Source organism: Nanorana parkeri, unplaced genomic scaffold, assembly GCF_000935625.1.
Source record: "Nanorana parkeri isolate BGI_ZX_2015 unplaced genomic scaffold, ASM93562v1 scaffold112, whole genome shotgun sequence".
NCBI lineage: Eukaryota > Metazoa > Chordata > Amphibia > Anura > Dicroglossidae > Nanorana > Nanorana parkeri.
Genome location: NW_017306380.1, coordinates 1,851,913 through 1,879,746, shown reverse-complemented (window position 1 = coordinate 1,879,746; position 27,834 = coordinate 1,851,913). Strand labels below are relative to the sequence as shown.

The following is a 27,834-nucleotide window of genomic DNA, read 5'->3' as shown; positions in this document are numbered from 1 at the left end:
TGTCTAGGGTCCCCGTCTCCCTTATAGCTTCTTCAGAGCCATATTCGAGAGACTTAGATGCTTAGTGTATAAGCAGAGCTCCATGAAGGGGCAACAGAAGTTGATATACATTGCAAGAAACCTAGATGTTTGGAGTATGAGCTCCATGTAGGGGCAACAGGAGCTTGTATACATTAACCATACACACAGAACCATACCTGGTCACTGGATTGTCCTGAGTTTCTATTCGCCCAAAGCTAGTCAGAAGCTAACTAGGCAGCACAATGTAGTACTATAAACTTGCATGTTATTGGTAGATTATTTAGACCATTTCAGATCTAAAACTGGTGACAGTCACTTATTTTCTGGCTTCTCATATACGTTTTGACACATGCGACCTTGCACTGCTGACATATTTTTGAAGATAGAAGCAACAAAGTTGTCATTCTCATCCATGCTCTACTATCTGGTTAATCACCATCCCCACAAAGAAGATGGAGACAGTCTGCATCTTCAAAAGCAAGTCATCAGTAGTTAGTTGCATATGTCCATCCTGACAGGTAACATTTAAGTTGGTTGTAGACCATAACATCTGGCCTCACAACATAAGCGTTGGGTGGAAGGAGCTTGATCACATTCGCCTATACATACACTAAAATATATGGCTAAATGGTACCAAATGGCAGTAAATAAAATTAAAGAATGTTTAAAAAATAAAATAAAAAAAGGCATTTTGCATAATGAAGTCTACGTGTCAGGTTTAAGGTCTATTTATGATCCTTGCACATGTGATCCTGGGCAGCCAACTGTGACAGTTTGCACACTGCAACAGATTTATCACTGTATATATATATATATAGACACATTTTCCCATTAAATAGATGTATAATTGAGAAGTATCTAGAGTTAGTTTTCATTCTGTCGTAGGGCTACTTTTAAACAGCTGAGGGAGGAATTTAGAAATTAACTGCTCCTGCTTAGCATTGTGACAGAGTCGATATATGCCTGTCTCTGCCATCTTTTCTCTTTCCTTTCCAGCTACCTATTTTTTCTTATTGTACATTGGCAGCTGCACATCTGCAGCTCACAGTACAATATCAGCCTGATGTGAGTAAATGCAAGACAAAGTAAGTCCTGGGCGCATGTGTGTGAGATATGTCAACTCAGGACGGCTAAGAGAGAGGGCTGAAGACAATGGGGAGGTGGCATTACTGAAGGAGGCCATTCGGCGCATACCTGTACATTTTGGCTAAAGCCATGGGGACCCTTATTATTGATAATTGCACTTCAAATTAAACCAGGACAGAGACAAATAAGGAGGTAGCCATCTCCGACCCCTAAGAATACTAGTTGCCTGGATTGCATACTTTCAGTTACTTACCTGGAGCAGAATTGAAAGCCAACACGAATTTAGAACCCCTGATCTGTATACCGCTCACTGAAGCTATTGGATCAGCATGACAGCCAGGTAACTAGTATTTTAGGAAGAAAGGTCAGCAATGGAAACCTTCATATTCTCTCAGTCCAGGTTTCCAATAAAGGCTGCAAAAAAATACCTAATTTTTAATAGTTTATACAGATTTCCTTCTTTAAATCCCACTGCCAATTACTAAGGAATACAATCTACAAATAAAAAGTCAACGGCTTTTCTAGGTGTCAAGAGCTTCAAGGTCACTCAGCTCAAAACAACTCACTCCACACTGCAAATCACAACTGTACCTTAAATATGTGCGCTTTTAAGATATGGTGACCCAATTCCATGGTCTGCTGCCGATTTAATTTTCCTTCTTGTCGAGAAAACATGAATGCTAATAGGGCATGTCCACTTCTGAAAACAAAAGGACAAACTACTTTACTTTATGAAGATGAAACAAAAAGAAAAAACTATTTACAATGCTGGCATTACCAGGTAAATGCCCCCACAACACACTAGACAAAAGAATACAGTCTTATGTAAAGGAAAAGTTGCCTTTAAACTTCAATAAGAGATTGAACAAGAAAAGGAGAATAATGAGAGAAAACCCTTTCTGATATGGAACATGGATTATAATTACTCAGCGGGGTATTTTGAAACACATGTTTATATGCACAGCATTCCAAAATCAATGTACACATATTGCTCTATCTATACCTTGAAAACATACGCTTGCCTTGACGCAATCAATCAGGTTCCAAGGAAAATTGGAATGTGAGTGATTGATAGTGGTGACCCATTTGATATTCCAGTTTTTTATAAGGCATACTGCATGTCTCATATAGGGGTGGTAATAAAGAGTCACTGTGGCAAGAGATAAAGATATCTTCTCATCTTAGAATACTAAAACAATTGTGGGTAATAATAAGCACCTGACCTAGTGATTAATCATTCTATCAATGTTTAAGCTAACTCCTCAGCTTAAAATACAGCATGCCAATACGTTTTAGCATAGACTGACTGTACATTAATAAAATATACCACAACATTTTCTTATTTCCCTTCTGAGTATTAAAAAGCTTATACATTGATATTTGGTTTAACTTTATTGATTTTAAAACCAGCTGCCAATTTTTACCTCCAAGGACTCACTTTCTTGGATAACCCTGACTAGTCCTGCTACCGGCGACTCCATCATACAGAACACAGCACTATCAAGCTGGGTGATGGTTTGGAGACTTCCTAGGGACCCTCAGAGGCCACATTGAGTCTCATTCATAATGATTTCCTAAATGAGCTCAGAACAGCTGTAACAGGAAACATCTTAAGGACTGGAGAGAGCAGAAACTAGTAAGGGATTGTGTACGCGATTATATGTTTGCATCACAACTGCTTTTCTCACTATGGAAGTCAATTGGAATGCATAGGCAGCTTAGCAAAAAGTTACAAGCAAGTCAGAATGAGGTCACAAACAAGTCAGAAGGTAAACTGTGCGCCGGAGCCGCGATGCCAAAATCAATGGCATCACAATGCAGTAAATTAATTTAAATCTTACAAATGCATTCAAGTACCTTAACTATTATCAAAAATGTATCTTATTTGTGTATCACTCGGCTGTAGATCCTCAAATCATCTCTGAATTAGTACCGACACTGTCCTTCCTTCTGGAGGGTGGCCACCACTCTAAGCTCGTTCTCCTTGCATACAAATTAGCTAACTAAACGTGAGATTGTAGTCCATCACGGGAGAGAGCTTAGGGCAGTGACTACTTTATAATGCACACAGGGACCATGGGGAACAAAAGTACCCCCCCTCCAGAAGAAAGGACACTATCAGCAGCAATTCAGAGATGATTTAAGTATCTACAGCCGAGTGATACACAAATAAGCTATGTACTTCTTTATAGTTAGAGTACTTGAATGCATTTTTAAGATTTAATTCCAGCGTTTAGTGTCACTTTAAGGTCACAAATGAACTTATCAATAAAAAGTGTCCAGTAAGGAAACTTATTTTTGCCCATAGCAACCAATCAGCTGGCAACTCTAACTCAGAACTGGCACACTTTAGTAGCAGACGGATTATTTAAAGGTTAACTGAACTCTGGAAACTGTGCCCAAAAAGGCAGGCAGAGGGTAAAGAACTGGTCACTGGTTTTGCCTGTGGTCTCTAAACAGATAATATTTTCTCCATTACTGACTAATCATGTCTTAGTCTGCACTGTCTCTGTGTGGGGACTACCGTCTTGGTAGTAGCAGGGCTTTGCTTCCTTTGTTTAGAGCCTCCAGCAAGTTGCACAGTAGTGACATCACCAAACCTCACTCTAAATCTACTGGAACTAGCAGTCAGAAGCAGCAGTGCCTTAAATCTCACACTGCCATATAGAGGTATTAGGCTGTAGGCGCAGGAGTGCCTTAGGCACACTCACATATCAGGAAAAGCACTGCTACTCTTCAGGAGGAATTCCAGATAAATGTTAAAATTTTCAGGGTACTGCAATGGTACGATTAACATGTTAGATGTTTTCTATAATTTGGCAGGTCTTCACTTTTTGAGTTCAGTTGCACTTTAATAAGGAAACACAAGGAGCATTGATGGGGTCCGCGATGTAGCAACCGAGACCAACAAATCAGATTTCTTTACTGCCCTTAAAGTAAAATAAAGATATCTGATTGGTCGTCATGGAGCAACACAGCTAACCCTAGTAAATAAGCCCATAGATAATATTTCTAGTCACAGGTAATCTTTCTAGTTGCTTATATAAAATGAACCCCTTACCGCGGTTCACACAGGAACTGCGTACTCTCTCCGTCAGCTCTCCATACTAGCCATTCCCTGAAAGACGGGTGGCAGAACATGCGCGTCTTATCCCTTCTTTTTATCAGAAAGGACGAGAGATGTTCCATCCGCTGCTGGAAGTCTTTCCAGTTGTGCTCCGGATAAACATTGCCTGCGTTGATGGCCTGGAAAATCTGCTCGTCTGTCATGGGGTGTAACGAGGCCAAAGACAAGTTCAGAATAGGAAGTGCTTTCTCAAAGGCGGAATTGGTCATAAACTTCATATTGCACTGGAGCAAATACAGCTCAGACAGGGAAACGGGCACCACTTTGTAACTGGAGCTCTTGATGACTAGGTGGCCCTTTTCAAAAAGATCCAGGGTGAGCTTCAGGTATAGATAGGAGCCCTGGCTCAGCATCACCAGGTGGTCTGTCAGTTTGCCGATACTGCTGGCATCTGTTTTGCCATTTATAGAGATATTGTTAGCGATTTCCTGGCTAGTGCTGTTTCTGTATTGTATATAAGCGCTCAGGTCATTGTAGATTTCTTTGTTCTCTGGGAAATCATCTAAGGAAATCTTGGATAGAGGCAGTGAACTTGTTATTTCCTGGAATTAAGAAAAAAAAAAGAGATTTGTCAAAAGCACACATTTGTTAAAGGCATATTAACCTTAGAAAATGTCATCACTTAAAGAGGCCCTGTCATCAACATATTGCAAATAAAAGCACAAAAAAACGGAATTTCTCATTTTTACTTTACATAGACAATTTTTATTAACTTGCAATATGCCTCTGGACTTGCTAGGGAATTGACATTCCAGAAAGTGTCAGCTCCCTAACACAGCCCCCTCTCTTCTTACATATGCATCTCCCTATATAACGTTTTATGTAGCAGTTGGCGAAGAAGTGGATGGGAATACTATTAAAGCAGGGGTAGGCAACCTTGGCACTCCATCTGGGATAAAACTACAAGTCCCATAAGGCATTGCAAAATTCTGATAACTACAGGCATGACCTCCCAGAATCAAGAGCATTATGGGATTTGAAGTTTCACCCTAGTTGGAGTGCCGTGGTTACCTACCCATGCTATAGAGTTTCACTTTAGTGACCACTCTGCTGAAATCTCTGCGAACATGGCGGTGCAGAGTATCAGTCTAAGACCTTTTGGAAGCCTACACAAGGGAGGCTTTTACAGTTAAATAAATTAAACACATATAATATTATGGGAAGATTGTTGTTGAAATGAATAGTCTAGTGACAGGGCATCTTTATTTTGTCCAATGTAGTAATGTAGAACATACACTGTATGTATAATCTGATAATTCTACATACAGTATACACACTCTGCTAAAAAGTTTTCAGCACCAGCCCAGCACAAGTTGGATTGATAGTTTTGTTAATGACAAGTATGGAGTCAGTTTTTTCGGAGTCTTATTGGGATCATATCCCTTCTACTTCCTGTTCTGTAGACACGATAGGAATTAAGAAAATGTCTCTCTAAGTCAGGTAAATACCCTCTTAGACAGTTCTCCTTAAAAAAAAAATTTCAGCTTCGGTGAATAAGGACAAATAGAGAGGCCACATGTATTGCAGAGACATAAAGAGTATGTTTTTTTTTTACATTTAATTTTAACATGACATAGGCTTTCACGCTTGTTTTTGTACCAAGTGAGTGTGGTAGGGACATTACATTGGAAGCTACTGTGAAGGAAGCATCTAAAGTGAATTATTTAATGTGGTCTCTGAAGCCCTTTATACTGAGGCAAAAAAATCAATAAATAAAATAATTCACAGTATAAAGAGCAAAGTACAGGAAGGAAGTTAACATATTATGGATTGGTAGATGACCAACAAATAATAGACCTGCACACTATGATGATCTCTATAAATCATCTTTACCCACACCTTATTAGAAAAGACAGAAGCAATGTTTATATAGCATCCTTGATCAGATTTTTCCCTTCTAGTAAAGCTGCAATGTTAATCCATCCAGCATTAGCCATTCACCGATTGCCTAACGTTGTTACCTAATACCTATATATAGAAATGGCACCATAACATAAAGGGTTACAGGCTCTTAAATATGGGTTACAATGATTGCAGGCAATGTATTCTTTGCAGCTGCAGAACTACAAAGCCCAGCATGTGCGGGAAGCACCAGTTTAGCAGCTGCAGAGCCGCAGGTAGATGACAAGTTGGCTCTCGGACCCGGCAGATGGTATGCTGCTTTCTCTACATGAAAAATTAATCTGCTGAACATCAGGCGTGTGACAAAACCGCATCATTTTGCCTGCTGTCTGCTCCAGAACGCCTAACGCTTTTCCATTCCCTCAAATTGCATTTAGTAAATTGCCTGGCAGACAAACACGAGCAAGTAATGTCATCGCCAGGATCAACAACGACTTAGAAGTATTTTGGCAAGTGAAGTGGGATTACCAGCAAGGCCATAATAACCGCGGCTTAGAGACAAAAACTGACACACCGGAGCGATTGCTCTGGCAAGGTAATTATTTTGCTGGAAAAACCTTGCGGTGATGTCTGCCTGCTTGGGAAGGATTCAGGAGTTTTCTGGGGATATAGAACCAGCAGTTTTGAAAATAAGCGAGAAGGGAAAAATGACAAATTCCCTCTCAAATTCTATGAATTGCATTGCCATTCAATTGCATGTGGCGTGGGATGCGCCTTAAGGGCACACTCCAGTCAAAATGGAAAATTAAGCCTTAAAATATATATTGGGAGCAGAGCCTACCAGGCGTAGCTCTATTGTGCCAGTCCACTCTACTCCCTTTCCCAGTAATCTGGGAACCATATTTTCTAAGCCATATATTATGCAGCAGCAGTGGCGTCACAAGGGGGGTGCGGCCCACACACGGGTGACACCATTGCAGGGGTGACACCAAAATGACTGACAGTCATTTCGGTGTCACCCCATCCTAAAAGTCGGGCACTCGGTCATGGACCGAGAGACCGACAGTTTCGGGAGAGAGGAAGGGACCTGGCGGGTGAACGTCCCCTCCTCTCCCCGCTCCGATCCTCCAGCGCTGACTGGCAGAACGGACGGGGGAGGGGGCGGGTAGAGCTGGCTCTGCCTCTAGATAGGCAGAGCCAGCTGTCACTCACCCAGCTGGGCAGATCCAGACATAATTGTCGGGATCCGTTTCAGCTGCGGCGTCTCAGTATACTGAGCTTAGGGCGATGGGAGGACGCTAGTTTGTGTCCTCCCGTTACCCTTAGGAGAACTATGGGGAAAAGCCCTAAGCCCATAGTTCTCCTTTAAAGTAGCATGATGTAAAATACTTTTTTTTCTTCCTTTTGTCACTAAGAATCTTGCTTGTGTCTTGTTTTTTTTCTGGTTCAGCTAAAAAATTTTGCACATACATAACCAATCTCTGACCTCAATCACTGGAAATTCAGGTCTTAATGGTGCGGAAGTTGTTATAAAGTAAAAAGAAAGTTCTCAACTCCATACCTGAAAATTAGCCCGCACTGTCACGATAAGCTTTATCCATAACGGGAACGAGGAAATTAATTTACTGACGAATGTGGCAATGGTGTCACCGTAGTCAGGCTTGTGGAATTCAGCTTCGTTCAAACCGTCTACCAAAATGATGAATTCTTCCTCCGGGATCTTCCGCTCTGCAAAATGGAAGAACTTTATTAAAACGGAACATCAAATGATCACAATAGACGTCCTCTCCAGATGATTTCTTACAATTGAAATCTTTATTAGTAAAACACAATTCAAAACTGGCAACACTTTTGCAATTCATGTTTTGCTGCACTTAGCTCATTCCTTAATAAAGAGTTGAAGCAGGACTCCAGAGACTCCAATCTGATCAGTGATTGCACTTTGCTGCAATGAACGCTACTCAGATGAAACATAATACAAACAGACTTCATGGGGCTAATTGATTTTTAATTCAGCAGGTTTTCAGCAGAGATGCTGAGAACACCGAAGGATATGCAGAAGGGAAAAATCTACACTGCTGTGTAAGAAATATACTCATGAAAATATAGAGCAGCAAAGGTGTGAGCCGCATCAAAACGTCACTTTCCTGAAAATTGCACAATAATAACTTGAAATGTATACTTATTTACTTATACAGTACCGTTTCCTTTTCATGCCAACTAGGAAAAGAGCTGCACACACAGCTGAAGAACATATTTGAAAACTGTCTAACATGCCAAAGGATTTGTAATTCTGTTCAGCCATTGATCTAGATTCTCCTGGCACACAGCACAGTCGATCCTATAATTCCCTGGAGCAGGGGTCTCAAAGTTAATTCACTCGGGGGCCACTCAACATATTTATTTCTCCCACGGGGGCCGCTTGCCAAATATCATACTTCAAAATGAAAGTTAACTATATCTGGTATGGTACTACGGACACCAATACAATAGGCCCTATTCAGACCTGTAAGTTTAGGTGCAATTAGGGATTCCTGCGTCAAGAACTTGCACTTTCCTGCAGCAGGAATCACTAATCTGGCGTTTACAAGCGGCAGCTATCACCCATTCAAGTTACTGATCAGGTGACAGCAGCTCCATGTAAACGCCTGCACAACGTGTAGCTGCCCCTGCAAGTCAGGTACGCGGTCCGTGACCACGTATCTGACGTGTCAGCTGGCTGTGGGCAACATAGTACCGGCTCACGGGTCGCAATTAGCCCGCGTGCCGGTACTTTGAGACCACTGCCCTAAAGACTAACTGCAGTTAGGCCATCTTCACAGCAATGTGTTGCAGCTATGCACGTACCTAGTTGTGTGCCATTCACACCATGACACAGCGTAACACAACCATGCATTGTGGCGCAATGCACTGGAAAAAACCAGTGCATTGCGCCACAAACTCTCAAATCCTAAGCATGTTCACTTATGCCCTTTTCACAGCAACAGAGCTCTAATTGCCCGTGACTGGCTGTTGTTTATAGCATAGGTGATTTAAGGTGCACTTGCACTAGGTTCACCCATTTAGTCCAGTTTGTTGCAACATGTGGTCTGGGGCACTGGTCAGTTGGAGTCCAGTACGGTTCACTTCAGTTTAAGCTAAACTGTGCCTGAGTACTGAAATCCCAATGATCATGGAAGGAGACATCACTGTGGTCTGGCTGGGCGAGGAGATGATGTAAGCATGTCCAGGAACGCTTCCCTATAGCACATTGTCTGTGCAGAATTGCAGTGGAGTGGGGATAACCATACTCGAGCACAGTTTGATTCTACCATGTCCAGTGTGAGTACATCCTGAATATACTGTAGTGCAGTATATTGACCATTGATAAAAACTGATGATTTCTTGAAGGAATCTGCAGCACATCTCGCCCTCCCCCTCACGCCTTCTTTCCTGCATACCTCGACGCAGGTTTGTCAGAGGTTCCAGAACTCCTCTTCTGAAGGCAGTCAATGGGTCCTGCACGCAGGATCGCAGGCTGAGCATGCTTTGTAAATGAGGTTCTCTAATGAGAAGGTCCCGATAGGCCGTCAACTGATGCGACCGGCACAACAAGGCAGCGATACTGTGCACAAACTCCGGCACCAGACAAGTATACGTGTTATCAGCTTGACAGTAGTGATAGGCAACAACCTGCAAAGAGAACAAGGAGTAAGAGGTGTTTATAAAGTGGAGATGCAACATAAGAAAATGTTCAAAAATGTCTCACAACATTATGTATTCTATTTTATTTTCACATGTGGGTAAATGTTATTAATCATATATAATGCCAATAGGTTTATGTAATATTACAATACACATGTAAAATAACCCATGGTAACCAATCTGTCATAGACTTGCATATAGCAACCTGAACTGTGATTGACTGTTATGGGTTTCTGAACTTTACATGTAAGGAAGGGATAACATATAAAACAAGAAAAAACGGTCACCTTTGAGGCCAGGTGTTTTAAGGAATCATCCATCATTTTTTGGTGTTCAGGACTTCCTCTGGGTCCCAATGTTTTCATAGTGGTTGACCCGCACATATTTAGGCTCAGTGGTGATGTCTGAGACAGAGGGATCTCCTGACTGTGGTCAATACCTGTTCAAAAAATTATGATAAAATCAGCCTCATTTTCACCAATGGCAGCATGTAAGTTATAATAAGCTATAATAGTATTGATGGATGGATAAACTACCAGCCCTATTAAATTGTGAATGCTTACTTTTCCTGTAATAAGTCCTGCAGGTCCCTGTACGCCTTATTTAACCCCATTCAGTGAGGTCACTCATAACATTAAAAGACCAGTGGGGAGGAAAATACATGGAAATTCAGCTGCCTATATCTCTGGAGTTACTAATTCATTTTGACATGCAGTTTTAACACAAGATAACCACTATGTAAAACATATTTTTCCCAGTTTGAATTGCCCAAGATCGTGACAGGTTTGCTTTCAGTTCTTTTTCTGAACATTAAATTATATATAACAGATGACTAGAACGTTAAGCAAATATCTGCCGACCAAACAATCACAAAATGGGGTAGGTGTAACCTGGTGTGAGACAGGCAGACTCTATTTCCATGGAGACATTTTGTTTATAGGCTTTTTCCTGGCAGAAGCAGGAGCCTCTCCGCAGTGAAATCAGGTACCTCAGGATTACCCAGAGACAGCAGCTCCAGAAGTTCTGGAAACATGTGCTACATTTCAAGCCCTTATATATGTACCTTTGTACAACAACCAGCTGGCTATATGACGAATAAGTCAACAGCAGCCAAGAAATCTTAATTCCAATAGCACTTTTAGGTGACAATTATCATGAACAATAGCTGGGTCTACCTAAAGTGTATGGAAACCTTAAACCTTATATTGCATTTATGTATTCCTTAATAATTAGTTAATGACCTGCTGCATATTATTGTCCCTGCAGTCCCTTTTACTATGAAATTCCTGGTGATCCTGCTAGTTTCCCTCTCCATCTCCTCTCAGGTCACACCAAGCACAGAATCAGATCTGTGCAAGCATGGCCAGTTTGTGTGCTTGATCCGCACATTGTACCTGTACTCTCATGGTTAGCTTAGCCCCCACGTTCACCAACACACCCCCGAGCAGCCCTGCCCAGCTGCCACAACAGCCCATAGGGATGTGGTCTTCTTTGCCGCCACAACCCTCACCAAGCCCTGCTGCTCGTCACCTCCCCTAAGGAGATGTGCTTGCTACACTTGGAAGAGTCTTTTAGGATAGATAAGGTGCTCACATGTAGCCAATAGTTGGTTTGGACAGCAAGGTACATTTTAGTAAGATAGAGCAAAATAAATATCCTTTACATGTCATCATTGATCTCTCTTTTTAAAGAAGCACAATATTCCATGAGACCATACAACATTACCCTTAGGAGATGAAGAGGGGCTACTAGAGGCAATCTGCCTCATACGGGTCCCGTGACAGCTGAGCGCCACCAGCTTGGAAATGATTGCCGTCTTTCCAAAGCCAACGGAGCCAACAATTACTACTCCGCGGTTGTCCGGCAGCTCTGAACTTCTCATCTTTTCCTCAGTCTCCTGAAAGAGCCAGCCCCTTCCAATAAACACTGAGTCCGTTGTTATGCTTGGCACTTCAAACAACAGCGGCTTCAAGAGAATGTCCTGTGGCTTGTAGGGGACAAAGCGTGCTGCAAAGTGGAGAAAAACAAGAAATGAACAGTTAACTCATCCATTCCCAGACACCATCGCCGAACAAAAAAACATTTCTGCCAACTTCAGACGAGCCAGAGTTAAATTACAATGAGGCAATGCGATCAAGCTCCAGCAAAAGATACAACTAACAAAAGATGACTACGGGGCAAAGGCACAGGCAGCCAATTTTACTGAAGACTGCCAAGTGCAGCGAAGTGTGCGAAGAGTGTTGTGTGAACATTATTTCAGGACGTTTTTTGCCAACCTAACATTTTTTATTCCTCAAAAAAAAAATTCTTTGAACAGCATTTGCAATATTCATACCAAATAGGTATAACTTTTTTCTTTTATTAATATGAGCAGCAGGATTGCTAAGTGGTTAGCACTTCTGCCTTGGGGAAATTAGGCTTTGATTCCCACAAAGGAGACTAGCTGCAAAGAAGTACATTCTTGCCATATTTGTGGGGGTTTCATCCAGATGCTTTGGTACTCTTATTCCATTTAAAAACCATACTGGCCCAATTATTGGCTTCCATTAAAACTGACCCAAAATATGTGCACGTGTTTATGAATGTGGTTGGGATATTATATTTGAAGCACCAAAACATACTGAAGAAAAATATAAAATACTGCAATTTACCGGTGCTTAGATGTGGGGGCTGCATTATTTTTTACAGGCTTCTTTCCCCTGAAGATTCTGCCACTAACACATTCTCTGTCCTAGGGTGGCAACACTCATACTGTATTTATAGAGGAGCTTTGTTGTCACCCTACATCAGGAAGTGCATTAGGACTATGAGCACCTTCCACTCTCCTCTTCTCCATAACAGCGGAAGGTGTTCTGAAGTTCACAGGGAAAACTAAAAACAATGCAAACTTGATCAGAGTGCAGCAGAGGCAGAAAGTGCACAGGAAGTTTTCAGCTCACTGGATTTGTGGCAGGATCAACAGGTATTGTTTGCATTTATCGAACAGATATGACAAAATAATTTTGATGGTATAGTTAACAGACCACAAGGAGGCGAAAAAGGCAAGTTCATTGTTAGAGTTTACATATACTTAAAAGCAATTTATGTAATCATTAGGTCAAAATATTGATTTTCTGCCATATAGTAACCACACTACTGCAAGATAAAAGTAATGCAGCAAGACTTCCCCGGGACATTCTGAACCTGTTTGCTACATTGTGGAGTACTCTTCATTATTAGCCAACCACTCCTTCCTGCTTGTGGATGATCCTTCTCTGCATCGCTCTGAAGGGCACTTACCCAGTTTTTGAGCAATATATTATATTCACAATTCCACACAAAGATTTTGTTTTCCAACTATAGTAATACCTCGGTCCATGAACGCTTCTGTTCGCGAACAATTCGGTTCGCAGACAGGAAGTTCGTCAAAATGTTGCTTCCGTTCGTGAACTCCAAATCGAGTGACGAACACGACCGCGCCCATCTTCCCCGCTCTGACATGTGGTCGTGGATTCCTCTAGTCGAGATTGTGTTCGCAGACCAATCCGGTTCGTGACCAATTCAGTTCGCGACCAGAATCGTGGAACGAATTAAGCTCGTGCACCGAGGTACCACTGTCCATAATTCCCATATTTCATTTTAGGCAACCTGACAATAGGTCCTTTCCACACTACATCTGGGCTCTGTCCCATTTTCATGCAATCATACAGAGATGGGCCATTATAAAGCAGGAATATCTCCTGACCGCTTTTACACATAATTAATTACATTATAAATATAGTGGTTTATATCTGCATTTCAGTAAACATCAGAAAAACATTGGACTGAATAGCACTAGGAGATGCAGCGTTTCTGGAAATATTGTTTCCTGTGAGACCAAGTAAAAGGGCTGGCTGGATTAGGAGGAGAAAACCTGATGACAGCAGTCTCTCAAGAACCATCAGGAAGGCAATGGGTTGCCTAGACATCTTGTAGTCAGAAGTGCTGGGATTACTATACTAGGCATAACATTTTTTTGCATGATCTATTCCATTCTATATTCTATGATCTATACTCATGTTTACTTTTAGACTTTATGCTCACTACACCTCTGCAAAGACTTCCAGAACAAGAATTTGTGGTATATTTACGCAAATATCTGACATTCATAGATAATGACTAATTGTTTTATTTAGCACCATACCACTCTTTACATTTTAAAAGGGCTGCATTTCTAACAAAATTGTTACAAAGGATTTCAGAATGGTAGCCTTGAAGCCTGCAAACACTGCTTGCGTGCTTGCTTCACACAAGAGCTGGTAGGACTCCAGAGACACAACAAGAGCCACAGTGATTTCACCAGGTACAGGGAGTATGGCATTGGAGAATTTGTAGAACCTTATAAGTTATTTTGGGTATATGTTGGTTAAGAACATTGTTGGAACTACTGCCAGAGCGACCCACGTGGCCAATATGGGGCCCGGGGCAAAAGGGGGGCCCAGCCAGAACCAGGAACTAAGGTGTCCCTTGGTCTCCATTGGCGCCCACAGCTATTGCTTTCCTTGCATGTTGTGCCTGGGCCCCCTTCCTCCTCTCTGTCTGTGTCAGGCAAGTGCAGTACAGAACATAGAGTGATCTACTTTCAATGTCTGCCTGATAGTTCTGGCTCTGATGCAAAGCTAGCTAGTAGAACAGAGAGAGCACACCAGAGGTACTGACCATTAATTTGCCAGTGCCACTGTTTAATGCATGGTGGGGCAGTGGGAGGCCTGTCAGTGGAGGGGAAGGGGGGGTTGTTGAGCATAGAGAAATGTATAACTTTACTGACCCTGGGGGGTATATTTGTTAACACAGAAAGCAAACACTCACCAGAGCTTTGTGTATGCAGCAAACATAACAGCAGTGGGGAGGCGACATTTAAAAGGCAGTTTATTTTTTAGTCTTTCCTTTGACTTTAACGATAATAAACTCACCCCCAGATTCAGTGTTGGTTGTATGCACAAATATAACCCTCCTGGATAGGGTGTTGTTCAGTGGCATTGTTTTCTGTTTAGGAAGGGGGGGAGGCATATAAAACGTTTTGCTATGGGGCCCGGGGGTAATTATTATTATACAGGATTTGTATAGCGCCAATAGTTTGCACAGCGCTTTACAATATAAGGAAGACATTACAGTCACAATACAATTTAAGACAAGATGGTAAGGAGGGCCCTGCCCGTGAGGGCTTACAATCTAAAAGATAATTACACTCCAGGTTATAAATTAATATAAAAAAATTAAAAAAACAAGGAGGCAACTGCTTTGTGTGCTCACAAAGACAGTCTAATTGGTTCAATCCAAAATTCATTTTGGATTGAATAAATCCACAGACTCTTCTTGCCATGCAGGCTGATATGTACACTAGGTTGGAAAGATTTCCTTACCTTTAATTTCCTGCTGCACACGTGATCCTGCTGTGTTATGCCAGGGCATTCGGATGGAGGTGCGTAGAGGAGCATTTCGCTGTACATCCAGGTAATTCAAGTCTTCCAGTTTTGTGGAACTTGTTGCTGGAAAAGTAAACACATGCTGACTAAGTGCACAGCAACCATACCTATAGATTGATTGAAGAGCCACTGTACTCTCTAAACAGATAGCCATGCAGGAAGCTAAACATTAAGTCTGACATGAGGACCAAATGGGAACACTGACATGTGTGGGCAGCAGATGATGAAGTGGTATGGCAATGTATTTTTATTTTCTCAACATCAGCTTCTCCTAATCCCTATATATAAAAATGGGAAATGGATGGCCAGTACTGTCAGTTGGTTCTGTTGCATGCAGAAGAACTGAAACACGTGCTGGCAATAGGAGAGATAACCCCATCAGTCTCCTGATACTCCTCCACTGTCCAATCAAAGGTTGGAGGCTGTCTGGTAATGCAGCTCCACATTTATATGTGTATTTAACTGTTTGGCTGGAGTTCAGCTAATGACAATGACAACATTCCCAAGCATATATTTTACTCCAATAATCGCACTGACACTTTTTTCCTGCACAGTATAGAGTTCACTGAACCATTTACATTATTCTTTCACAAAGGATCTCTAAGGTCTAATAAATAAGAATACATTCTTTTTTATAATTAGCACTAAAAAAATAGTCTATAGAATAAACAGAACTTTCTATAGGTTATTACTAAATGCCAACATTGCACTCAATGGCAAAAGGCACATGGCTAAATAGCAAGACCAACAATACCTTTACTGCTGCCTTATGCATTTTGTATTACATTCCTTTAAATCCGACTGAAGAATTTGATCAAAGTTATCAAATCTAATTTAACACACGCAAAGCCCTTAGACTACAGATACCAGCATGGGACACAGCACTGTTCTCGGTGAGCGCCAGGCCACCTCACCCTCTTGCAGCCAAGTCTGGCGGTGGGTGGTCTGCAATGTCTAGATAAACCCATTATCTTTCATCACTTCTCCACGGTTCTCATGCTCAAAGTGTCATAAGTGATGCTATTTCTATCTTCCGTCTAAAGAAAGTACAATGTTTATTATTGTATTAAGTAGGTGGAATTTTGTCTATTTGAACTGAGCAGAATTCACGGAGATTCATCAAGCTGACAATGGCCTGAAGTAGCCTGTGATCTAGAGTCCTGTTCACAAAGACAAACACATGTCCTTAAAAGTATGTTTCATGTGTTATATAATAACAAAGTATTAATGTTTTGATAGGACAATCTGTCTACATGCCCCCCATCACTGGAAACTGGGTTATTCATGTAAAAGACAGACAAGTCATTTTCAGGTTTTCATTTAAAGGGTCATTTATTTGTTACAAGCATGAGGCCATACTTTACACAGGGGTGGACAAATTAATATGAATTCAGGAGCCAATCTGTCCAATGCAGGAGCCAGAAGATTTGTTTTAGGAGCTAGCTGCATTGACAACAATTAGAGAAAACCTTACAATTTAAGAGCCAGCTGTAATTTTTAAGGAACATTGGCTACCTGGCTCCTGGGATTTGTCGAGGCCGTGGAATGCAACATAGGTATTTGCACCATGTTCTAATATTAAACATGTTAACAACCCCACATACTGTCCTATAACCTAAATTGCTGACAAGAGGTGGTCTTATATTCATCTCTCAGTAGTTCCAGGCTGCTTCCAGCTGTCAATATGCAAACACAGGCATATTCTCTGTCAAAAGGGCAGAATCTGTGTTCAGACATAACCCGATGGGGCTGGCTCGGACTGAATGATACCCTTTGACGGAGACTATGGCCGTCTCCACAGCTGTGCTCGGTACCAGCAGCTGGTGGGTACCAAGAGCTGCTGACAAATGATAAGCAGTAGGTAATGGGACAGAAGTGGTGGAGGGGAATAGCTTAGACTTCGAGCCCAGTTTGGACCCACTGTCCAAGTTTCAGCCAGTTCATCAAGCACTAGCCGAAATTGGCACAGTGTATGGCCAGTTGTAGTGGTCACGTGACCGCGGATAAATGAAAGTAAAAAGCGATTTACTGAGCTTTTTTATGTTTTCTCCTACAAGGTATGCTTGTGGAAAGTGAAAGCTTTGCATTGCATGACATTACAAATACCGTAGGGCAGAGGTATTTAAACTAATATGGTATCTAAGAGCCAGTCTGTCCAATTTAGGAGTTATCTCCATTGACAACAACTAGAGAAACCTCAAAAGTTAGGCATCAGTTGAACTTTGTAAGGAGCCTTGGCTACCTGGCTCCATGTTATTTATCCAGCTTTGCTTTAAAGTCCAAATGCACAATAAAGACAAGTTATAGTGGTGGGGTGTATATGGGCACGACTGGGCTAGCCAACTAAGACTTTTTTCCTCCTCTGAGGTATTCGTTCTTCCTCTCCATGTCTCTCCATTTGCAAATCCGTTACAAAATTCCTTTCACTTTTATTCTATAAATTACATGCATTTCCAGCATGTACCTGCAGCATCAACATTTTATCAGTCTCTGTACATAAAAGGTTCCCATGACTAATATGACTTCAGGGCAATACTCATAAGCTTATCGCACACATCTGTATGTAAGCAAGCACAGGAATTAGCATTGCATACATTCTATTACACTGCTATAGTTCTGTCGACACGCAACTTTCATAAGCGTCACAAGCAGGACTCCAAAAGGATCCCATGCTACCCTTTAAAACATAGAAATAAAATCCTAAATACAGTTTTATTGTTTTTTAATACAGGCAGTCCCCGGGTTACATACATCCGACTCCTACTTACAAACAGAGGCTATTACTGTACAGCAGGGGTAGTTGTAATGCTACTGCGCTTGTACTGACGAGGAGTGCTCGCCTTTTTGGGTCTGGTTCGTAGTACTGTACATACATTACAGGAAGTTGGCATCTTGTTAGAAGTGCAGACAAGGGGTGCCCACCTCTTCTTCCGGGTCACTGTGAGGTTTTTACTGCTGTCTTTATCCTCATTAGAAAGATCCATCTCACTTCCTGTCTTTGAGACAACAGGAAGTGAGAGTAAATCTACAACTAGGAAGGGAAATTCACTCCTGTAAGAATGATCATGGGAAAAAGGTGTCTCCACTGAAGCTTTATCACCAATCCTTGTTTCCACAACAACCCAACGTTTTCTAAATCCAATTGTCACAGGGACAGAAAGTGAGGAGAAAACTTTTTAACAGGGGCACACACAGCAAAACAAACTTTACAGGGGGTTAACCCTTCCCTATGCTATCCAAAACTAAAAAAAAAAGAAAAAAAATCGGGGCTGGAGTTGCACTTAAAAAATGTACCTGTTCTAACTTACATTCAAATTCAACTTAAGAACAAAGCTACAGAACCTACCTTGTTCATAACCCAGGGACTGCCTGTAATAATGATTCAGTGTTTATTCACATTAATGTAATGTACACAGGTTACAACAGGAACTATGCCTAGCGTATGGTATAGGAAACCCATTGCTTATTTAAAAATTCAAAAGCCATTAACATTTTTCAGAGGGATAGTCACAATACCAAAATGTATCACCTGCATTTATAACAGAGCTATTCTAATTCCATAAATTCAAAATGCCACTTTTATTACTTCATTAATAAGTACTTGTCTGTCTGCATCGCTTACTAAGCTTTTAAAAAAAATCTCCTAAAATAGAATTCTAATGTGATCATTGCCAGAGGCAACTCAGGCAGTTTCTTGGCTGGGACGCTGCACCGCGGTAAAAATTAATATTGTTCTGTGGAATTTATGCCCATGCTCTGTAACCACATACAATGTTTTTTTGTATTTGACTTTTTTTTCCCTCAGTCAATAAAGAATTAAAAAAAAAATAAACTTTTTTACTTTTTTAAATGTTTTTGCATATATGTACTGCTTGCTAGCAAGAAATGTAAAACAAATTGAGACTTTAATACTACTTTAAAACCTGCAATCAATTGGTATTAGAGATTCTTGGTGCAGAATTTGAATAAATACAACATCACATTTGCAGTAGAATCCTATTGTTTCATAACTAACAGTTCTACATAAACTTACTGGAATTTGTTTATTAGAGACTTGTGATTGTGAATATTTGCTGGTCACATTGTCTCCTTCACTCTAAAATGTTGTTACTTTGTCATGCAATGGATACTAAAGAGACTGATACGCATGAAGTGATACTGTTTTAATCCTGGCATCTAGCTGTGTGCTACAATTGGTGTAATAAAACTCGTACTGTTTGAAAAAAAAAAACTCAGAGGCAAGAACATGCCAGTATAACTACCGATAGACTTTCTACAGGTTACCTGGTAATAGGATCCGATTCCTGGATACCCAATACTGGCAATATTTGCTCTACTGGATACCAGTAACTGACAGTATACTTCTGACTGGACACGAGATACTGGATAATGCATCTTCTACATGAAAACAAGCCCTGAGCAAAATACAGTATATTCCACTAGAAAACAGGCAGGAGCAATACAAATCTCAGAGGGTTACCAGAGATTCAGCCACGTACTATTTACTGTCTGGCCAAAAAAAGTCACACACTGAAATATTTCGTTGGATCGCCTTTAGCTTGGATTAAAGCACACATTCGTTGTGGCATTGTTTCGATGAGCTTATGCAATGTCACAACATTCATTTCCGTCCAGAGTTGCATTCATTTTTCACCAAGACCTTGTAGTGATGATGGGAGAGTCAGACCTCTGTGTAAAGTCTTCTCCAGCACATCCCAAAGATTTTCAATGGGGTTAAGGTCTGCACTCTGTGATGACCAATCCATGTGTGACAATGATGTCTCGCGCTCCCTGAACCACTCTTTCACAATCTGAGTCCGAAAGAACCCTGACATTGTCATCTGGGAATATGCCCAATGTGCCATGAGGGAAGAACAAACCCATTGATGTAAAAACCTGGTCATTCAGTATTTTCAGGTAGGCAGCTGACCTCATTTTTTGGTCACATAGTATTCCTGAACCTAAACTAATTATCCAATGGAAGGCTCTGACCTACTTGCTATGTCCAGATGGTGACTTTTTTTGGGCCTGGCAGTGTAAATTCCAAAGAACAGATTAGCTCAGATCCAGCCGGATGTATACATGCCATTGGAACACACTAGACTCAACCCAGTCTCAATTCAGACTTTCTTTGTAATTTTATCTTTATTGCATTTAAAATGGTTGTTCAAGCCTTAAAAGGAGGGAAGAGTCATGTCCCTTGATAAAACAAAAAGATACCTTGCAAAGTCATTGCTGAGCCTGATGAAGGGGACCCTGCGTGGCCCCGAAAGCGCTAGTTTTGGTGACATGAAGTTCCAATAAACAAACTCTTTGGACTGCAATACTGTTGGTGTGCTGGTGACATTTATTCATCTTCATTTACCTTGATAGCACATGAGCACTGCAGCACAAGTGATTGGCTCCTTGTATGGCTTGTCCCTCTCCCACTCTGAGCTCTGCTGTATACGAAATGCAAGAGGCTGATACCATATCAAATTCAGGTACTTTCGATAGCAGCATTTAAAGCAGTGGTTCTCACCTGTGTAACCTCAGGACCCACATTTGTTCCTGGTCATTAAGTCACGACCCAAGTCGCACTGCAATGGAATGTGGGGCATTAGGGAACCGCACGTTCTAGTCGTACAAACTGTTGGTGGGAGGTACATTTGCGGTACCATTCAAATGAATGGCAACGCAACACACATTCCACACCAGAATGCATTGTAGGTGCGATAGCATGGTACAGTGTGTTAATTGCACAGTACTAGTGTGAACTTGCCCTCAAAAACACTGACACAATCTGACACACTCTCAGACATTCTGACACACATACATACTCCAACAATTTTCACCTCCCCTATTTGTCCTGATGACCATTATCACTGAAAGTGAAAGAAAATTCAAAATTGTGGGTCATCACCAGAACAGAAATAGATGGGAAAGCTTCCAATAGGGACACTAGTTCTGGTGATCCTGCTGACCACCAGGGATTTCCCTCTCTTTGGATGGATTTTCTTCTCACATCCTGTTGTGGCTATTAAACAGGAAGTGAAGGAAAATCTCCACAATGGGACAAGAATGGCAAAAAAAAAAGCTGACAGGGGTTATACCCCTCCCTTACACCATCCAAAGCTTAAAAAAAGGTTTTGGCTTAAGTTCTACTTTTTGTCTGCCTGTATCTTTAAATCTTAAAAGGCCAATCAGCACATGATATTAAAGTGTGCTGTTCACAGCAAACGCATCTGTGACACTTGTTGATAAATCCACCTTTTTCACTTCTGAATAAGCTGATGATAAATAACTCAGTGTAGAGAGAAGCCACCTGCCATAAAAATCACTTCCCTACTACAGGGCCCGAACATCTCACTCATCTCTCCTCCCTTTATACAAACGCCATTAAAAGCAGGAGTGACAGGCTTCAATGTTTGTTTTCTCGCCCCATGTTGCTGACACAATAAACACAGGCAGGGAGCACACCTACTCAGTTCTCATCATCTCCGGCCCTCCCCGGAGAGACGAATTGGATCCCAGTTTTTTGCCGGCTCATCCAGAAGGAATTTGGCACAATTAGTAACAAGAATTCTGAGAGCACATTGCTCGCAACCACATCAGTGTCCAAAATTCAAAACTGGGCAATGGCACAATTCGGGCTGCCCGGACGCCCTCCTCTTTTCTCCCTGACATTACGCTTCAGAATGCAGACATTGTGAATGACTATTCCATGGAAAAGAAGGTCATCTCATATCAAGCCAGGGGTCACTGGAGAACATACTGGAAAAAAAAATTGCATTGAAAATATGGATCTACATATTAAAAAATACCAGAGACAGGCAAAAGGCTAGTAGAAAAGAGACATCGGTGAAACAATTTTGACTGTATATGGGACATGATTGACCTCAGGAGAACCTCGGCTAACCTCCAGGGAGGTCCATTCAGTTAGAACAGATTTGCCTTAAACACCCTGGCGGTATGATTATGCAGGATTTTAGCATGCCAAAGCGGTACATTGTTTTTCATGGCAATTTGTTGTTTTATATTGTAGGGCTGTAATTTTTAGTAAATCTTAGGAATAACTCACCTAAATCTGTCCAAACAAGAGTCCAGTAGACATCCCGGGTATGATAAAGTTTGAAACACGAATTCATAAATTAGAATATAATAAATAATTATAAAAAATTATAATATAATAATTAAAACAATGGTCCAGTAAATGGGAATTCTGGGGGCGTTGCCTGATCCGTACCACAGTCAATAGAGTACCAAGTTCGCACATCACTAAGCTTGGTCGCAGAATCGTCGCTGTTGTCACTTTCAGTGTCTGATGGCGAATTTCACAACGAATTGCAATTCTGCAAGTGATTCTAATTTACTTTCGCTGTTTTCTAGCTGGTCTAAAACCGCTTTTGACCTAAAGGGACGCTTTTTGGATGCCATGGACCTTCTCAAGTTTCCAGGCAGAAAGAACAGTAATAGTGCAGGCAGGGCACTGGACAAAGCTCTAGGGACAAAATTGATACATAAATGTAATTATAGCAGATTACATTGTATTCTATGTAAATGTCATGTTTGCACTTTTGAATTTCTTGCCGGCTCCACCCCCTGCTGTGATGCTCGAAAACGAAACTGAAAGCCGAATGCCGACATCGGCCGGGCGCACACAGCAGAGGACACAGCGGGCTTGCAGGGACAAGGTAAGTGACACTTTTGCGCAATCCCGAGTGTGGCTTGGGGGTTACCACTTTTGGTACTGAAAATTAACCCCGAGCCAAACTCGGGAATGCCGCCAGGGAGGTGAACAAGACTCCCCTTGATCCATTTTACCAGCATTCACTTTGTCGTGTCTTTGTCAAAGCCGCCACTAAAATCTTTAGTGATGAATGCTAAGGAAGTGGGGACGTTGCTCCTTCAGTCATGTGATAGTGCTCAGGCCTAACGATTACTTACCTGTTAGATCCAAGCTCCATCACAGTGGAGGGGGTCACAAGTGCCGCCATATGCAGAAGCAATGGGTACTGCCGCAGTTGCAATGGAGGCAGAGGTGTTAGAGCCACGGTGGCAAGGTGGATATAACTAATGACTCATGATTTGCAATTTTTCTATCAGGCCAATAGAAAAGGTAACTCTCCCTAGCTGGACCACAGAGCTATAAAAAAAACCAGTGCGGCATCCACTTACTATTGCTGCAAATATATGCTACTAGCACCTTTAGATACATACAGGGGAATTCAATATTGCATCTGCACAAGATTTCTGGAGGTAATGCGGCCAAAATTGTCTGCAGAAATGTCTGCACCAAATTCTAAAACATACTGCACCATTTTCAGACCTCTACTGAATCCTGCACCAAATTCTAGTAGTTCATATTTCATTCTGGCGCTTTGCTTGCTACATATTCAATAAATTAATTCGGACAGATCGATAATAAGAAAAGTGATGCAAAGTAAGAACAAGCACTTTTTAGCGTAACTCGTTTGTTACACGTTCATATTGTATATGTCTGTCACAGTATGGGACACATACCTCAGATGTGATGTTCCTTGACAAGGAAACTGAGGAGCCAAAGGAAATCTGTCTCAGACACATATATGTCACTTTAGACACAGATGAGACATCTATGTACTTTATCAGTGGGCATTTATCTGTCCCAAAGTTTGTCTCTAAATCCAGCGCCAATGTCATAGGTTTGTGCCAAATTCATGAATGCTATGCAGCCTTGTGCCAAATTCATGAATGCTATGCAGCCTTGTACATGCATTTGGCACAAATAAGGACACTATTCCTGTAACCCTATGACACTTCTCTTATGTGTCTCAACACACTTTTTGAATTCCCCTGATAATGTTTAAGGAGTGCTGGCTATTTCTGCTTTAGATTTATATAGTGCCAAAGTTGGCTGCGCACCCAACTACACTGACTGGGTGATAGTGTGGTACTGGAGGTTGAATGTTAGTTACATTGGCTGTGACTGTCACCAGCACCACCAAAATATTTATGCCACCCTTTCCTGGGAAACCCGGACACAGCTTTGAATTCCTTTGTCGACAGGCTGGCAAGTGTGCTGCAAACATGCACTTTGCTCTAAAAAGCTATTTCTTGAACACACGGAAGGTCTTCAACTGTCTGTGTGCTGTGCTCGGTTTTCAGTGTGTATGTGCACCTTAAAGGTCCATTGCGATACGCGTTTCAAAGGAGGCTAACGGAAGGGCACCAAAAATGTATGGGGCGTGAATGGGGCCAATTCACTCCACTTTGTTACATTAAAAAGAAAAGTAGAACATGCAACAGATCCATTGAGAACTAGCCCCATTTACACCCATTCAGTTTTCGGTGCCCTTCCGTCCCATTTCCTTTCTGGATCAGAAGGAAATTGTAAGGTACAATTCCAAGTCAATGGACCCTCCGTTCTGATTTTGCCATGAATGGGCCCTTAAGGCAGCACCAGGCAAACCTGCCTTTAATCTATTTATTGCTGTGCATGTCCCAGATTGGAAGCTTTGTTAGATTAGGGACCACAATATACAGATATGGACACTGATGGAGGCAGTGTGCCCTACGCACAGATTTGCTGCAAATATTTGCTACTAACACCTTTATTTTTATTAATGGAGTGCTGGCCATTTCTGCTTTAGCTATAAAAACCTGACCGATTTCTAACCGTTCCATATTACATCCATATTCCATCCAAAAGTTCTGGTTTTGGATAGATTTTCAAAACTGTTAAGATAAAATATCAGCCACTGTGTAGCAAGAAGCAGAACCCACAAAGCTTTTTTTTTTTAGGAAACATGGCTTCCCCCATATCCATAAAAAAACTGCAATCTACCAACAGAAAACAAGTTTTTAGAATATTAACACCAATGGATTAATAAAATTAAGCTGAACACTTCTACATTTCTTACCTGGCACAGCAGATCTAAAAATTATGCTACAAAGGTGTAAGAAACATCGGCTACAAAAGGTGGTATTCAGTGCAAGAAACATCTGCTATAAATGTGATACAAAAGGTGCAGCAAAGTTCCAGTATAAAACAGATTGCTCCGCTCTTGCTAATGTTCAATTAATATGCAAATGTACCAACTATACTTCCTATTTTTAATTGAAGAGGATTGTGGCCAATAGATTCAAAGGAAGAGTAAAGAAAAATCTTGCAAACACCCCTCAACGGGTCCTGTTAGTTCCAATGACACCAACTGATGTTACAAAAGCAGATGATGACCAAGGAACGCTGCATGATAAATCTGATTAAATGCGGCTGGCAAGATGCTACTTGATTATAAAACGCATATAAAACCTATCCACGACTCCAGCAGTAAAAGTGTACATATATCAGCAGTTAAAAGGCAATGACTCCCAAACCAACATCATAAGATGCTACCTGACATTTCTAATAGATGCTTTAACATGAAATGTCAGTGCATTCCTCACATGCTGGCCCATGTGAAAGATATCTGACTTCAATGTACCTAATCTAGCAGTTTCCAGCCTGTATGATGGGATAATCCATACAGACAGAGATGTGTAAAGCAGGTATAGACAAACTAATACGGAATCAAGGAGCCAGCTCCATTAACAATAACTAAAGAAAGCTCCCAAACTTAGGTGCCAGCTGTCCTTTTTAAGGAGCATTGGCTACCTGGCTCCTGGGATTTGTCCAGCCCTGGTGCAAATACAGTACATAATAGAAGTCACCAGCACTCGATGATATGTGCAAGAAGTAAAGCACTTTTTATTAAATCATCACATGCATTAAACAGCCAATGTTTCGGGGCCACGCAGGGTCCTTTCTTCTGGGCGACATCGTGACCAGAAGAAGGGACACTGCGTGGCCCCGAAAAGTGCTTTACTTCTTGCACATATCATCGAGTGCTGGTGACTTCTATTATGTACTGTATCTGACACGGCGCCATCCGTGTTGTCACTTCAAGCACCAACCTCTCATCTAAGGTCTGTATGCTGTATGGAGTGCAGGTGATTTTGCATTATCTGGTGCAAATACAGACATCATGTAGACATTCCCTGATGGAGCCCACGCATTTCAAGCAGAGTTTCAACAACATAAAAATATTTCCAAGCAAACAATGAAAAATGCTGAACGTTTCTAAAAAAAGAAGTGTGTGGCCAGGATAAGTCCTCTGCCTTTCTCAGCACATTTCTTCTAAAGACAAACAGAACCCAAACTGCTCGGTTACCAGGGTGAAGCCCCTGTGACCATTAAGATGCTTAGACTGCATGTAGACTATTCCTCTGAAGACGGCATTTGTTCTGAGTAAGAGCAAACTGCATTTGCTTTAAACCAATAAACAAACAATGTCCAAATAAATGACAAGCACCGCTAATCCAGTTTGCGGTTTCTCCAGCCAAACTTCTCTGGAACACAAACAGTTCCTCTAGGATTGCATTGCTTACCTGCCACGGAGTTGGGTCGTTGCATCATCAATGAGCTGGAGTTCTGCATGTAAGAAACGGGGCCTTCGCCAGCAGACGAGTCACTTTTGGGCATATTTTCTGCCGTGCTGCCAGTTTCTTCTTCTACGACGGGCGAGCAATTATCTGTTCTCCTCTCGTGAATCATCCCTTGATATCCTACAGTCCGCAGACTGCCGTCTTTACTCCACTCTAAACTGGAACCACTGCGGTCGTCATTCTCCGATGAACTTGTGATGGTGGCTGGAAAGGGACAAAAGAAACTTTATTAAGAAGAAAACTAAAAATTCTATAAGTTATAAAGTTCAGCAGACACATTCAACGAACCCATCATATGTGAAAAGTGAAAGCCCACATGCCATCTTTATGATCAGCCAACTGGTCCTGAAACTCCTTTCTGGGATGCAGGTTATAAACGTTTATCCAGGGATGCAATGCGATACCACACCTGTAATCCCGGACTGATGACATCGTTAGAAGGAGATTTAAGTTCTACTCTGCAGAATCTCCAGAAACTTATTTAGGTCTCACTCCTCCACAGGGATGCAAGCAGCCTCACATCACAGGAATGTAAATAAATAAAATTAAGGCTGCGGCTTTTACACGCACATGCATGATACAAGTGGGGCTGTTGGATGCAGCCCTGAGGCAAAAGCTGTAAGTTCAGAATATAGATGAGTGTTTACACCCAGATGACACTCGCAGCCCTGAAATTCTCTGATCGCCATGGAGCAAATCATCCTCCTTGCTCAACACTTGTCCATTGCAAAAGAAGCCAATGAGTTAAGATATTATACGCGGAAAACTATTTCTTTCTGCAAAATGACAAGCAACCGATATCCAGCATGGCGCAATTTCTTAGGTATTACTGTGAAGAAGAAATGTAAAGCCCGGGCTGAGCGTGTAAAACAGTAACACATGTAGCCTGTTCAGTGGTATACATAGTAGATGTGGACAATAAAATGCTGATGCTTTGACATATCTCTGCTGCAAGACATGCGAGTGCCTCTAGACCTACTTTTGGATTAATCCATTGAGATAGGTACAACTGAAGCCAGTTTTGGCCGTCCTCAACCTCCATCATGTTTCAACGTCCAAAACTTTGTTCAGTTGTGATCTTTATACCGATTTCAATGGATTTACAGAAAGAAAACTTGTAAATGCAAGTAAGGAGTGCCTCACTTATTGGAATTGTGAATAATACAACAGAGTAGAACCTGGTTG

At 41.5% G+C, this 27,834-nt stretch overlaps 1 protein-coding gene across 1 annotated transcript in view; it reads right to left on the bottom strand.

Annotated features, from left to right (window-relative positions):
* Window positions 1-27,834, bottom strand: part of TANC1 (tetratricopeptide repeat, ankyrin repeat and coiled-coil containing 1) — a 93,132-nt gene that overhangs the window by 46,748 nt on the left and 18,550 nt on the right. Inside the window, exons 4-11 of the mRNA XM_018553164.1 lie at window positions 26,593-26,853; window positions 15,163-15,267; window positions 11,486-11,767; window positions 10,048-10,199; window positions 9,517-9,748; window positions 7,638-7,804; window positions 4,169-4,776; window positions 1,699-1,807 (exon numbers count right to left, since the gene is read on the bottom strand). Coding sequence (XP_018408666.1) covers window positions 1,699-1,807; window positions 4,169-4,776; window positions 7,638-7,804; window positions 9,517-9,748; window positions 10,048-10,199; window positions 11,486-11,767; window positions 15,163-15,267; window positions 26,593-26,853 — 1,916 coding nt within the window. The remainder of the gene's footprint in view (window positions 1-1,698; window positions 1,808-4,168; window positions 4,777-7,637; window positions 7,805-9,516; window positions 9,749-10,047; window positions 10,200-11,485; window positions 11,768-15,162; window positions 15,268-26,592; window positions 26,854-27,834) is intronic.